The sequence below is a fragment of the Falco peregrinus genome, chromosome 2, assembly GCF_023634155.1.
Source record: "Falco peregrinus isolate bFalPer1 chromosome 2, bFalPer1.pri, whole genome shotgun sequence".
Taxonomy (NCBI): domain Eukaryota; kingdom Metazoa; phylum Chordata; class Aves; order Falconiformes; family Falconidae; genus Falco; species Falco peregrinus.
The window spans coordinates 111,376,150-111,390,951 of NC_073722.1; the positions used below are offsets into that span (position 1 = coordinate 111,376,150).

General features: G+C 41.4%; 1 protein-coding gene across 9 annotated transcripts in view; it reads right to left on the bottom strand.

Annotated features, from left to right (window-relative positions):
- ACACA (acetyl-CoA carboxylase alpha) overlaps positions 1-14,802 on the bottom strand; it is a 148,063-nt gene that overhangs the window by 118,849 nt on the left and 14,412 nt on the right. For 8 of the 9 annotated variants that reach the window (XM_055795451.1, XM_055795453.1, XM_055795454.1 and 5 more), the window contains 2 exons: positions 12,062-12,108; positions 9,889-10,141 (listed from right to left, as the gene is read on the bottom strand). In XM_055795451.1, the coding sequence (XP_055651426.1) occupies positions 9,889-10,115 (227 nt within the window). In that variant the 5' untranslated portion in view covers positions 10,116-10,141; positions 12,062-12,108. Of the gene's footprint in view, positions 1-7; positions 261-9,888; positions 10,142-12,061; positions 12,109-14,802 lie in introns of those variants that run through there. The other variant, XM_055795456.1, reaches the window with a different exon arrangement.

Genomic DNA, 14,802 nt, shown 5'->3' on the forward strand with positions numbered 1-14,802 from the left:
TTCTTACCTTTGCAGCATGTGATATCTCATTTCCTGATTCTGCTCTGCAGAATCCTCCATGCTGTCTCAGTGAAGGAATTAAGAGCTTTCGGGCTTGCTTATGACTGGTCTAGTGTAGCTGCTATTTTATTGTTTTCAATACTGCAGCTCAAAATCCAGCAGGAGAAAGCTGCACAGAGCCTCTTGCACTCATGCGGCTGTGCAGTGGCATTCCCCAGATTGCTTCAATCTTTTAACCTTTGTCCCTTGCATTACACCACCCCTCTCAGTCACTCTTCCTGTGACGCAGCATGCACAGAGGGTAGCAGCTTCCCTCTTCTGCATTCAGAGGAAAGCAGCTGATCAGGAAAGAGAGAAAATGATCTACAGGTTATGTAATCAGGCTTAACGCACAGCACCAGTGCTGCAGCCCACACGATGCACGGTGGCTGTGCCCAGCAATGGCCAGCCCCAGTTCATGCTCCCCACAACTGGGGACACACAAGCAAACGGAGACTGCACAGCTTCCCCATGTGCAGCATCAGCATCCTGAGGAACTCTGCACTGCTGGCTGCATGACTGCGCCGGGAGCAGGCAAGCACCTCAGCAGCAGCTACTTTTGCAAGAGCAAGCAAAGGAGCAACTACAGGGGCAATTTTGCATGAAGAATTCAATAAACATGTAGGATTTAATACCACATTTTCAGGAGGAACGGAAAGGTGACAAGGAAAGCATTTCCAGGGCTGCAGCAAAGAAAGTGAGTGCCACTGTTCATACAGGCACACAGAGCATAGTGGTGATCCAGACATGAGACAACAGGTCACACTGGATGCCAGCTTGGAAGCTGGGAGACCCTGGACAAGTCACTTTTCTGTGCCTCTGTTTCTCCACCTAAAAAATGGACATGAGATCACTCCAAGTGCTGTAAGAATAAATACCCTCACAAGCAAAGTGCTAAAGTACTGCAGGGTCCAATAACATCACTGGAGAAAGGAAGCAGAGTGTTTACTCAGTATTGAGCACATGCAAAAACATAAATTGCAAATTTGGGGGCAGGGATTGGATAAGCAAAGGCAATGACTGCAGCGACGCAGTGATGATCAAATCTGGACTGGAACTAGACACAGCAACTGGATTACATTTTCAAATTTCACGACATTTGGGTCTGTCCTGGTGTAGGGCCATATCCAGGTAGCATTGCTATTATCTGATGCACAAACATCCCAAGAGTATGAGCAAAAGCCATGCAATCACCCAGGAGAGGATCACTCAAAAAAAGGAACAAATAGCCAGAGAAAAAGTGTCACATTAACATGAGGACAGTATGCAACCTTGAGCCCTGACAGGCAAGGTGAGGTCATGGCAGGAGACAGGGAACTAAGAACAGTACAGGCGATAGGAGCAACGACCAACAGCAAGTGCCATGTGTCTGATAAACTGCAGGCAAACAATTCTGTGCATATCCAATTTCTTCAAGCGTTGCCAGCAGAAGGCTAAAGGGGACAGCGACACACTGTGGCAGCAAAGGCAGCAGTCACACTGGAAATAAATCACAGCAGAGACAAGAAATACCAGGGAAAGAACAGTTTAAACAAAAAAAACATCCAGCATTATATATCTACCCAATAACTAAATGCCTCTCTCACCTGTCAGCCTTTTTTCCTCCTTAAAGAGCTACTCAAACTATCCAACTGTGAAGTACACCAGAAATTTCCCATTTAATTAATTGTAAAAACAGAAGTATGTAAAAAAAAAAAAGCAACTTATCTTGAAATATTTTCCAGCACTGGCTCTATCTTGAGAGGCCTCTCATCTTACCCGGGTGTGACACAGATCCCTGCTCCCAGCCCACCGGAGCAAACTCAAAGTCCCTGCCTCCCACATCCAGCACACACGACTCCGGCCACATAAGTCAGCTCTCCCAGGTCCTCCAGGCTCCTACTTCCCTTCATCTCTGCAGGGAGGCTACCACTAACTCACCATTTCACCAGTTCCAAACAAGCCATCATAAGGGTTGAGAATCACAAACCTACAGGCTCTGCTTGATAAAAATGTGTCACTTTCTCTTCTGGTCATCACTATGTGAGACCAGCAAAACCCAACAGACTTTCAGTGACTCTACTGGATATGTATTTCGTGAAGCATTTAAATGGCATGTTCCATCATTTTCAAAATAAAACACTTGCATGATTTGTGGTTCCATTAGATTTCCTCAGTTTTTGATCCCAATTCAAGATTAGCATTTATACATAGTATAATTGAAATTTCACTTCTCAGGTTTTATGAAAATGGTTTCCTGTTCTCCAAAAAACGCCACTCACAGACCCAATCCAAACAGTTTCTGACCATTGTAGCCACAAGGAAGCAAATCCTACATATACACGCAGCTTCATGTTAGAGGAGCAGCTTCAGCACTGGTTAAAAATATTCATTGTGCCTTCTACCAGCTCAATTCACTGCTATGAAATCAATGGACACGATTTGCTGCAACATCCCTACAAAAACACACTACACAAGGATGTGTCATTCTGATACAATACTTACCATCAAACACACAGACTCCACAAAGCTCATTTCCCAAACATAATACTACTCAGAACCCAAATGGCAAACATCATATGAAAACCATCCCCCTCTTCAGACCCCAGGCCTGCTGTTAGACAAAAGGAAAGCCTGCGCGGTTCTCTTGTTCTAGCCTCCAAGAAAAAAAGCATTCATTACAGACACATACCTGACGCACATCGCAGCTAGGAGCCTGCATTGATCCCAGCACTGTAACATGCCAAGTGCTATCAGTGACGTAGCAGTTTATTCCAAAGGCAGTGATGCATTAGCTGGCTTGTTTGAAAGGCAGCCTTAAGGAGACTGCAGCACATACACACACGCACACACACACACCGAGAACGGTGGGGTTTTTTCCTCCAGATTTGGCCTGTAAAGGGTGTGAAGAGAGGGCAGCTCTGATCATCAATTTGGGCTTTCTGTTTTGTAAATATGTAAGTGCTAATGCAAACATGTATTTGATCTGGGTGGTAAGACTCAAGGCAGCTGAAGCATCCCTAAGATCTGCTCCAATTTTAGATCTGCCCTTGCAACCTATTTCACAAAACGGCAGAGAGAAAGAGCAAGCATATTTGTAGTCCGGCAAGCAATGCAGAATTCTGCAGCCGGAGTAAACAGTTCACTATGTCTCTGGTAATAGGCACTGGGAGGCAGCAATCTGGACTTACTCAAAGACAGGTTTTGCCTGCAATTTTAAAGAGACAGAACAGTCAGCTTGAATGCAGACACTGCTGGAAGGCAGTGCTTCAACCTGTAACTAACTAAAATAAGAAAGAAACTCTGTGTAGCTCTGACAAAGGATCAAGCCTAAGGATTTCAGGAAATTAAATAATGGATGCAGCACAAAAACCCAAAACCAACCCTCTCCCTACTCCCTGGCTAAGTAACTTGACTTTCATGCTCACACAGATTTTGAACAGCCATCAAGGCAGGTCTTTAGCCTAAAGCAGTAACTTTGGTTCCAAAACTACGGAGCTCAAACTGGCACAAGCTGCTAGGATTCTTCCTCTCAAATAACCAAGTACCAACAGCTGCAACAGATGCAGATTTTAAGTGCTGAGACACTTGTTTGTCAGGTATTTTCTTTTCCTAAACCACACACCTGGTTTTTTATCTGCCGTGCCATGTGCATTTTAAACTGGACCATACCCACACGATGCACACACCAAATCACTCATGTTCCTCGCAAGTTCCAAAGCAACATCACAGCTGTAATTATGGGAGGGAACCCAGTGATTTAGAGCTCACTGAGCTCCTCCGGATCACACACTCTAACATACTATGATCAAAACCACTTCAGACCTGAGGCTCTTCAACATACCCCACTCCCTTTGACTGTTCTTTCCAAGGTATTCTGCACTCAACTTTATGAGTCTCATGCTTGACTAGCCTCTAGCTTTCCACATGCCCCAAGCCCCTTCCTCCTCCTTCAAATTTATCTTTCACAACCCATTTCTCCATTGTGCCCTTCCTGCTTAGACCCATGGCACCAGGTTTTCACTCCTCAAAAATACCCAGTAAATCCAAACGTCAATCCAAATAAATAGCTAAAGTTGAATAAAATTGATAGCTGTCCTCCAGTTCCTAAAATCACAAAGTACTGAAAGATCTTTACTTTTACATCCTCACGAAGTACAAAATTCCACATGTTCCCGTAGCAACGGCCTAACACACTCCAGGTCAAGCCCTGCCACCAAGATAAAAGTTATTAACAACAGTAAAAGACAGTTCTGCAACTGAGAAGAGAGCAGAACTGAAGCCTTTGGCAAGGAGCCTTCCCAGTGCTCTTTGACAAAATTCAACTGTTGAACAGATCTGATCTACATGAACAAGAGACTGTACCTTTTTTAACAACCAGAAATAATGGGGTAGATACAGAGTCAAGAGATCCAAGTTACTCCCTAGCCTAAAGACTCTTTGCTTTCCCTACCTACAATAGGTTTAATGACACTTCCTCTTTCCCCAGATTTGTTGCGAGCCTACAGTCACCGACAGCTTCTCCTGTGGCCACTGAAGATACAAGCACTAGGCTGACAGGGGATTCTACAAAAGCGCTTGTCTTCGAATGCCTTTCCTACATGTCCCAATCTGAGTGAAAAGCAAGGGCACTCAGCAAAATACAGGAGGCAGCCCTAAAGTATTCCGATAGGGACAAAGCATACTTCATTATCTTTCCAATTAGAAATATCAGATAAGCAACTAGGAGACATTGTCACTGCTGTGGTATCTCAGCCAGCTGATCTCTGCAAAATCTCCCTACAAATTACTGAATTTAGAGATGACATTTCCCATGTTAACTGAGGTCAAAGGGAAGAAAACACCGGTCACACCAAAATAAGAAGAATGCTACTTTTGAAAGGTACGCAGAATCAAGAGTCCTTCAGAGTCTATCTGTTCACTGAACAGAGTAGCTTTCAGAGAAGAAAAAAGTTGTAATTCACAGGTTATCAGTACAACCAGAAACAGCTAGGAACCCAAAACACCTTACAAGCTTCCTCTTTTTCAACAGATACAGGAGGAAATTCAACTTTTCACTCCAGGTGGATGAAGTTCAAAATATAAATCACAACATCACTCGCTGGCAGCAATGGTAACAAGGAACTAAATCCTTTGTTTTGTAGGGGTTCCTTGAAGATGCACAGCTTTATTTCAGTAACCTGAAGAAACATGCAACAGTATCGCTCTCCTCATCTGCTGAGCCAAAAGCAATTGATCATATGCAAATAAAAATGTCTCAGCAAGCAGCACGCCATTCCAGTTTCAATAGAGGCCTTCTGGTCCACGAGACACAAACCCATGCAAGTAAACCTCCACAGCAACTGATAGCACAAGCAGCAGAGCAAGAGGAGCAGCCTTCAACTCCAGCAGAAAGCCTCGAACAGGAAACAATCACTTCAGCAAAGGAGAAATCCCTTTTGATGCAGCTGGACCAGTCTTGAACGCAGCAGTAAAAGCATCAGCCTTGCAGACACTAAAGCAGAATTTAAGAGTTTTACAAGATCAATGCTCTATAATGTTACCTCCTAACCACAAAGAGTTGGACAGGAAAGGAATTTTTTAAAATTCAGAACAAGCTCAAAAGGATCCTTTGTTACTTTCAGTACTCCTGTGCAATTGCTCTACAACTGGTTTCTAAGCAGGCACTCTGTCCCAGGGCCAGTCTGGGCATACTCAACAAACTACTGTCTAGACTAGAATTTGGGCATTCTTCCAAAATCACTTTAATAGATGATTAGTTCTTCTTAAGCATCTCCATAATTTATTTAGACTATTTACTGGGAAGTCCAAATAGCATTAGGTGCTAAGGGCTAAAGTCTCTGTGGCTTAATATCAGAGGTAACAGCTGAGGTACTTCAAAAAATTTTGCTTCCAGTTGATGCAAGTGGATTATCAGGCGACTCTGTACACCTATTTCATTACTTACAAAACCAGAAGACACACAGGATTTACTCTATTTTAAACAAGAATGTGATACCAAGATACCATCTTTGAAGTTAGGAATTAAATTCAGCAATAGTCAAGAACAATTTATTAAACAAAAGAAACAGACCCGAAGTATTTTCCAACCTACTTAATTTACCACTAAAACTTCAGAGAGCAGCATAGCAACTGCCTAACCGCTCACTACACTACAGCAAAAACTGTATCCCAGCAGGGCTGCTTCCTATGGTTGGAGTGCTGATGGAAATTTCTGAACTCAAAGACAACACAGTTACACCTGGAAGCAAAAAGATTAAGAAAAAATTACATACTTCGGTTTATTACATAAAGGTACAAAATGCAACAAAGAGTAGATTTTGTTGATGTAAACTGTACACAAGTAGAGTATTTTCTTCAAGGAAGCTTGTTTCCAACGTTAGATGCTATAACCATGAGAGTGAGGAAGGCATTTACATGATTTTTATTACTGATACTCTTCCAACAAAGCACAACTACAAGCAAGAAAAGAACTACGTAGTTACTTTTCCAACACACGATTTCTGCTGAGCACTGATGTTCCACACACCAATTTAAAGTTCATTATCACTGCGTGGCTTTCTCAATCCTATATAGTAGCAGCCAACTGGCACAATCAAAGGTTTTCATAGATCTCTAGTAGTATGGAAGCCTATATTGTACAACCTGTCCCAGCAAAACTGTCTTTAGCAACAGCATAAACACTTCACAAGATCAATAAGGCGATAGATGGAACAACACAGCACAGGCATTCTGCATGGTCAAATAAAGAAACATGAGTTGGCATACAGAGTACCGATAGCTGGGTCAGGATATATCGATTAGATGTCACAACGCCGTCCAATGATAAGGCTCTCAGCAATGCTTTCCAGCTTAGACAGGAGACTGGCAAATCTCAAGGTACTGAAGCCAGTGTAGGGAAAGGCCTATGCTTCACAAACTGGCAACATGCCGTCACTTTTTATGGGGGTCTAACAGCAAGAGGGCAGCAGCAATGCCTGTTACTACAGGTACACTCACATTCCTTTACTCAGCTGACTAAATTCTGGATTTTAGACTGTTGTCTAAGAAGGACTTCTCTGCAGCAAAGCCCCCCACCTGAAAGACAAGCTATCTCTACCTGACCATTTCCTGTATGAAACTAACCAGCAAATGGGAACTTTTTCAATTTTTTTTTTTTAAATTCAAAATTTGGCAACTTTTTCAAAAAGATACACTACCCTGGACCTGCACCTTGTCTGACCCACTAGTCAAACTATACAGAACTCCCCATGAATTTATCTCTGTCACTTGAGAAAGTGTGGTACCTTTGTGACTACCAAAAGGAAGCTGGAAGCAAGAATAACTGTGTTCCATTAATTCACTGTCACAGATTGACTTCAGGCAAGTTGTTGAACTTGTCTTTCTCTCAGTTTCTCCATCTGTAAACATCATCTGGAAATCTTTTGATGAAAGGGACTACCATCCTGGAAAACTATTTCAATTCATGTTACTTTATCTTAGAAAAACAGGCCATAATGCTGTAACTTTTTTATTTAAATTGGCATTTCCCTCTAATTTAACTGAAAGTCAAGTACCCTCAAAAGAGAGTGCCAAAGTAAGCAAGTTACAACAGAGGTGCTCAAGGTTGCGCACCTATTGCATTATAGCTCTCCGATGCCAGAGAGTGTCCTAGAAGTTGCTTGATTTTCTTGCTCTCCTATTGTCTATTTCCACACTAATGGTTATGTGTTTAACCAGTTTCTTCTGTTCCTAAAATATATATACAGTTACAGGGCTAGATCTTTTCCTGCTTCAGAACAACCTTTTGTGCTGCCAAATTATAACTGGCAGTCCTTGGAAAGGTAATCCCCTTCAAATTTGCTTTGAGATTTTTACATCTGTTATATTCGAGCCAACTGGTTAAACATGTCCATCAGCATGACCATAACTACTCTGTAAAGTACAGACTACTATCCCCCTTCTGTCCCAACACAAAGAGTCTGCTACTATTTGTTTTCAGAGGCTGTCTTCCTAAAGAACCACCAATAAAAGGCCAGATTAATATTCCTTATTCTGCACAAGCAAAGAAATCAGCGAAACAGAAGAACAAATTGAAAGGATTACCTGACCGTGTAAATACCTACTACGGGTCAATAAAAGCCAGAAACCTTTTTGGAACCGACCATTTCTTCAAAAATAAAAAAGTAAAGTGAGGGATTGTTCAGTAAAAGCTATAGTGGGATTCAGACTGTCCTGTATGTTCCTGAAATGGGATGACACCTTTTCAAAAGGCAGGCAGAAAGAGCAAATCAAGCGAAGGCTCTTCTAGATTTGGCTCTGACCACTGGCAGGATCTGCTGGGAGAACCCAAGACCAAAAGGCAGCAGAAGAGCCACAACTTATTTGTAAGGAACTAGCAAACAAAAAAGGTAGTAAGTTACATCCAGTTGGAAGATGTCAGGGACAAAACTTTCCTAAAAAAAAAAATGCATTTTATTTCCTTCCTTACATGCTAAAAAGGCTTGCAAATAGGGGACTGTCAATTGCTGTAGTAAATTTGGACGTTACGAAGACTTCTAACACTGTCCAAAACTATGTTTTCATAAATAGAACAAGCACAAACTGCAGGTAATCGGAAATTCAGATGATGGTGAGTTCTATTAAACTGGAAGGATGCAAAAAGCAGGGCTTTGGCAAGGATCCATTCCAACACCAACACGAACATTTTATTTTTAAATTTATTAATTATGAGCTTACCATCATACTAGGAATGACTGAAGATGCTCTGGAATCAAGAGTCTAATTCTAAAGGAATTTGACAAGGTGGCAAAGTAACCTGGAAAGAGTTGCTGCAATTCAGTAGTGGCAAGTGCAAATATTACACCTAGTAAAAGATAACTTTATCAATATTCAGTGTGGCAATTGTTCACAGACTGCTGGCTCCCCATGTACAATACCTCCTCACTCTACCCAGCACTGACAGGGCCTCAGGTACAGTCCTGTGTACAGGTCTGGGCACCAGACCTCCTGAAATACAGGACACAAATGAAGGGGACATGGAAGAGTGAAGCAAGACCGATCAGACACCGAGAAACTGTGATCTGTACACACACTGAAAAGTAGAAGATACCTAGCCTGTAACAAAGAAAAACACTAGTGGGCACATCCCACTAGTGGTATGCAAATCAGCAACACTAAAAATAAAAGTGACCTTTTGGCAAGGAAATGTTAACACCACAACCTCAAAAGCCCAGCTTCATAGCTTATTTGAGCCACTCTGGCCATCAAAGAATTTGGAGTAGGAATGAAGCAGCCCTTCTCCCAGCCATGAGACCAACCATATTAGTCTTGTCTTATTACCCTCTTGCAGGATACCAATCTTTTCTTTAACCACCAATAAAATTTTCTCCATCCAAAACAAAAAACATTTCAGGCAATATGGAGCCAATGATCTTACCCAGAGGTACTGCCAGTTCTTTGCTTCATATAAAGCAGAAACCCCATACCGAAACAAAAAGCAAGTAACATCCCTGTTCTGAACAAACATGGCCCAGCTAAAAGACGTACACAAATGAAAATTTCAAAGACCCCAGTCAATACGTTTCAATTTTCTGAGAACCGGGACAAGAGACGGGCAGTATAAGCAAGTCTACCGCAACACTCGACAGCTGAGATGTCTGAAAGATGCTTAAGGAATTTAGGCACAGATATGTCATTAAAACCAAAGGAAAACAGAAGGTTTTGATACAGATAAAAATACAAGATGTCACTTAGACTGCCAAAAGATGTCTTGGCACAACAAAAACGTATAAAGCCAAACCTGAATATAAAGTTGAATCTTTGGGTTATCTTTGGAATGGATGGAGCAAAAAGGCTGAAGACTGAATCCAAATACTATTTTACCCATACCTCATATGACTTGCCAGGCCATCTTGAGCATTAGAAAGTCCTAGATCTGAAAGGGAATCCGAGCAGACAGATACAGGCGACAAAGACCTCTCTTTCTCCTCTAGCAGATCCAGTTTCACCAAGGAGCTCGTTTCATCTTCTGAGTTATCCTCTGACACAGAGCCAATAATAAAGCGAGAATGAGGGTTCATCTCCAGGGGTTTAGCAGGTTGGGAAGACTCTTCCATGGCTCCTACAAATTGGGCTCTCAGCACTGTAAGGAGCAAAAGAAAGCAAAAAAAACCCAAAGCCTGAGGTTAATACCTGCCATTGCAGGACAAAGAAGAGGGCAAAGTAAGGTTCACTTCTGATAGGAAATGCAATGTTAAAACATCATAGCTGAGCCCAGATAGGCATCCAGAATCAAGAATAGTTACAACTGCTATAATCATTGACTTGTCTGTTTGCACAAGATCTATGAGGTCAAAACAGCTGGTCACTCTGATCTGTTGCAGAACCTATTCGTTTAACAAAGCTGCAACAGTCACTTAAAAAAAAAATCCCATATAAATGCATGACTAGAAATCTAAAACCTGACTGGTCCTGTGCAATCTGCTCTAGCTGACCCTGCTTAAGCAGGGGGTTGGACTAGATGATCTCCAGAGCCTTTCCAACCTCAGCCGTTCCGTAATTCTGGGATTAAAAATTTGTATTTCAACAGTATCTGAATGCTGGGACTCATTGTGTTAGGTACTGCACGAAGCATTATTTACTGCTATTCAAATGATGGATTTGATTTGGCACAAATGCCCTTTTCCCAGCCCTTGCCAGGTGCAAGACACATCATCTCTCACATTTTTTCAGAAAATGTCTCATTTCTTAGAATTCCTCTAGGAATCTGAGCTGACCTATCAAACACCAGAGGGCAGACACAGCATACCGGCCAGCAGCCTGCCAGCCAGGTGGGCCTAGGCAAGACCTAAGATCTGTTCAGAACAGGAGCCCACCTCCAACTGCAGTCAACAGCAGACACTTGGGGAAGAGGAAAAAAAAATGGGCTGAACATAAAGTTTGCATGCTCAAAACATGATCTCAGCTTCCCATGCCAAGAGCTCAAGCACATCTCAAGCCAGAATTACTATCTCTGGGCTTAGCGGCATGAGAAGTTCCAACTGAGGCAAAGTGAGTAACTTTGAAGTTTTCACTTAAAGAAACATCCACAGATTCTGAACAACTACATGATTAACTGAATATTTTATAAAAAAAATATTCCCTAAGAGTTCTCTGTACATATAATAGGTATAACATAAGCAGTAATTACTTTTAAACTTCTTCCACATACTTGTGCGCCACCTGCTTTATCCTTAACCTGAAAAGATTAAACTTTAGGAAGACTTCAGTGTTCAAAGCTCATTCAAGTCTGAGGATAAGTCACCACCAGGATGACTTTAACAAAAATAATAACCCACCCTTATCAAAGTGAAAGGTCTTACTCCATCCATATCCACCTCTTCCCCTCTCCTCCCCTGCCTGCTCTCCATCAGCTCTGGTGGCTTCCAGACCTTCAACAAAACCAGCAGAACTACAACCAACAAAATAAGGTAATTTCCTGCAAGATTAGCAAGTGGAATTGGAGCAGCAAAGGGAGTGGATAGGAAGATACTGGTAAGGAATGATGGGGTCAGAAGCAAAGCCTCCCCTCTTTGGCAGCAGGGAACTGTCAGACTGGCTCAGCCATCTTCTAAAACTTCACCCTGACTTTAACCTCTTGGTCTCTGATCATCCATGTCGATTAGGGGATAGTATCTACTTTGTGGTAATATATTGAAACTTAGTGGCATGATTTATTGTCATCAGAGGAAAATACAAAAGTTCAGGTCTCCATTTTCTATTTTAAACAATTATTACATAGAGAGAGGATAACCTCTTAATATGGAGAGAACTGCTGAGTATCAAAAATCCAGTGTTGTTCCAACAAGGAATGAATGCACTTTCTTCAAAATTAAAAATAAATAATAAGTACAATGGAGAAAGGGCATGACAGATGGAGAAAAAGGAACACCTCACAGCACAAAGACAGGTGGGATGGGGAATAAGCATTTGATACACCCTGCTCTGCCCAACTTTGATGCACTTAGATGATAACTACACAGAGCTGGAAATCACATCATTATAAAATTAGGAATGCACTAACCTCTTGTTATTCTTGCAATCTGAGCAGTAATCCACTTCCAAAATGAACTGGAAAAGAATTAACAAGTAAATATTATTATTATTACTACTCCTCCTCTGTGTGTGTTTTCCCAACTATAGGGATCTTTGAACACAAAACTGTCATGAAAAAAATCACAGGTACAAAACAGATTAGATTTCTTGCTCCAAGTCATGGAGTAAACCAGGAACTGAACCTGCAATGTCCAAGTCAAGCCGTGGCACCTCCTGCCAGTCCACTGTTCTGGCAACTTCTGAGCAATGTGTTAGCACGCACGTGATCATCCCACATATATTTTAGTTTTGGTTCTAAAAGAAACTTTGTGCTGTACTTTGTGCCAGTGCTACCTACTTATGTCAAACTCTTGTTCTCTGTCAACTTCTGAATCTGCTGGCCAATTTCAGCTGAATTTGATGGTCAGGAGTAAATCCCAATGATAATTAGAAATTCTGTGAAAAATTGGTGACTAAAAGACAGAGCTGACATATTATATTTTTACATGAAAAACCCCAGTAGTTTACCTGTAAAACAAACTGTGATACAGCCATACAGACAAGGAAGAGACAGGGGGACATTTATCTCGGGGCCCCATTCTCCCAGGACATACTTCACTATGCAGAAGGGACTGTTTTGATACCCTTAACCGTCACACCACAGACATCCTAAACCAGTGGGAAAACCTCATCAGTCCTGCTAATTATAGCCATGTTATGCCAAGTACAGGGATGCAGCATAAACGGTTTAATATGAACATGATAGCTTTCATCCGGCACACAAGCAAAACTGGACCATGTTATAACACAAATAGGACACGATTGTAGTTTTAATTAGAGCACCAACAAGGAATTTATAAACACCATGCTCTTTTTTTTCCATCAGTAAGTGAGAATTAAAAACTGATCCAACTGGCTTATGCACTTTTACCATGAATGTACTTGACTGAATTATTTAGATCAAACCCTGTGTTGACATCACTACTCCCACAAACTCCAGTTTCACTGAGGCCACAGGCAGTTCACTTTACAGAGGCGTTATTAACCATTTTATGGCTGAAAACCCACGAACATCTGTCTGACACAGGCATTAAAAGGGTAGATCGATCTGCCTTTTTTGAGGGTGGAGATGGAGAAGGGGAAGCATGACTATAGTCTGCAGACCTATCTGTGACATGCAGAACTTAAACCATACAGAAAGATTTCTTTACCTGAAGTGCTTGGGCAGGACTTAACAGCTTAGAAGCACAAAATTTAAGTTTTTATGTGCAAACAAAATTTGATTGACAACAATATTTACATGTGTATTTATCCTGGCATCAGATGACTCCTAGAGAATATCATCCAGACAGATTTACTGTTGGCACAATTATCAGCGCTGAAGAATCTGGGATACAGCCAAACTAACTTCAACCCTCTCTTAATGAAGGAAAACTTTCTGATTTCAAGAACCTACACATTAATACACAAGTTTCAAGGCTTTTTTCCCCCCCCCGAGCAGAGAAGGAAACAGAGGAACAAGCAGTTAAGTGTTTCACTCAAATACTCCATGAGAAAGCATCAAACCAATGCCAAGGCTCCTGATCCCCAGTGCCATGCTCAAACAACTTGACTCAAACATCTTGTTTGTACAACTCAGTTCAAAAGCAGTTAGTTATCCATGAAGCCCCATTTAAGTCCATTTACCAGTGCACTTCCGACCCCTTGTAGTCCAGTCCCAAAGTCATGAGTTCTGCTAGTGTTTTGCAATCAGCTGGTAACTCTCATTGAATTAGACGTTTAAGGTCAGCTTGCCCTCAGCATGCTGAAGTTTGTTATTAGTATTTAAATTAATTTCAGCATTGTCTGGGCTAAATAAAATGCAGACTTTCTCAGAGATGTCCTCACAGAAGCCTTTTGATTTCAATGCTGCAAAAAGAATACACAAGTCTCACCAAACCTCTGCATATTGTATTTGCTGTGTGAAATGTAACTGCCGTAGTTTCTAATGAGCATCTTGAATTCAACTGACCACAAGACAATGTTCATGTACCGCTAACCATTGTGAATGTTCTGTTTGTTTTAATAATGTTGAACTAGACCCTAAAAATGAAAACTGTCTGGATCCTCAACTATATACAACCCCTACACACTTACTTTCACAGGTGTCAATAGCCTGTCAAATAGGCTAACTTCTACAGAGACTGAAAAAAAAACCTGTAATTTACAGAAAGATACAGATTGAGAATTAGATCCTGCAAAGATTTAACAGGTAACAAACACATCGTGCGCTCTAAGCCTGCTCAGTTACATAAATACACATAATCACAGTTGAATCTTCACAGAACCTGTGCCACGATGTCCTCCCTCTCCCCCTGAAGAAACCAGCTCACATTCGAGGTCTGAAGACACACAGCACTTTACTAACTCCCCAGCTCTGCAGATATCAAGGTATTTAAGACCCAAATTGTGTTCACACTACAAGCAATGAAAACTCTGCAATCCAAATGCAAAACATAACATACCTGGTTTTGCCTGAGGTGAAACAAAGCCCAATTCACCTCTCCACAGTTCTGCTATTATCATTAGTAAAATTTTTGGCTTGACAGTGAAATGCACATGTAAATAATACTACACTTTCAAAGTTTTTATTACAGTTTCACTTTTAAGATCATTTTTATTATCATAAAATACACCTCAGCATAAAACTTGCATAATGTCAGCTGGAAATTAAGTTTCTGTTTTTTTCAA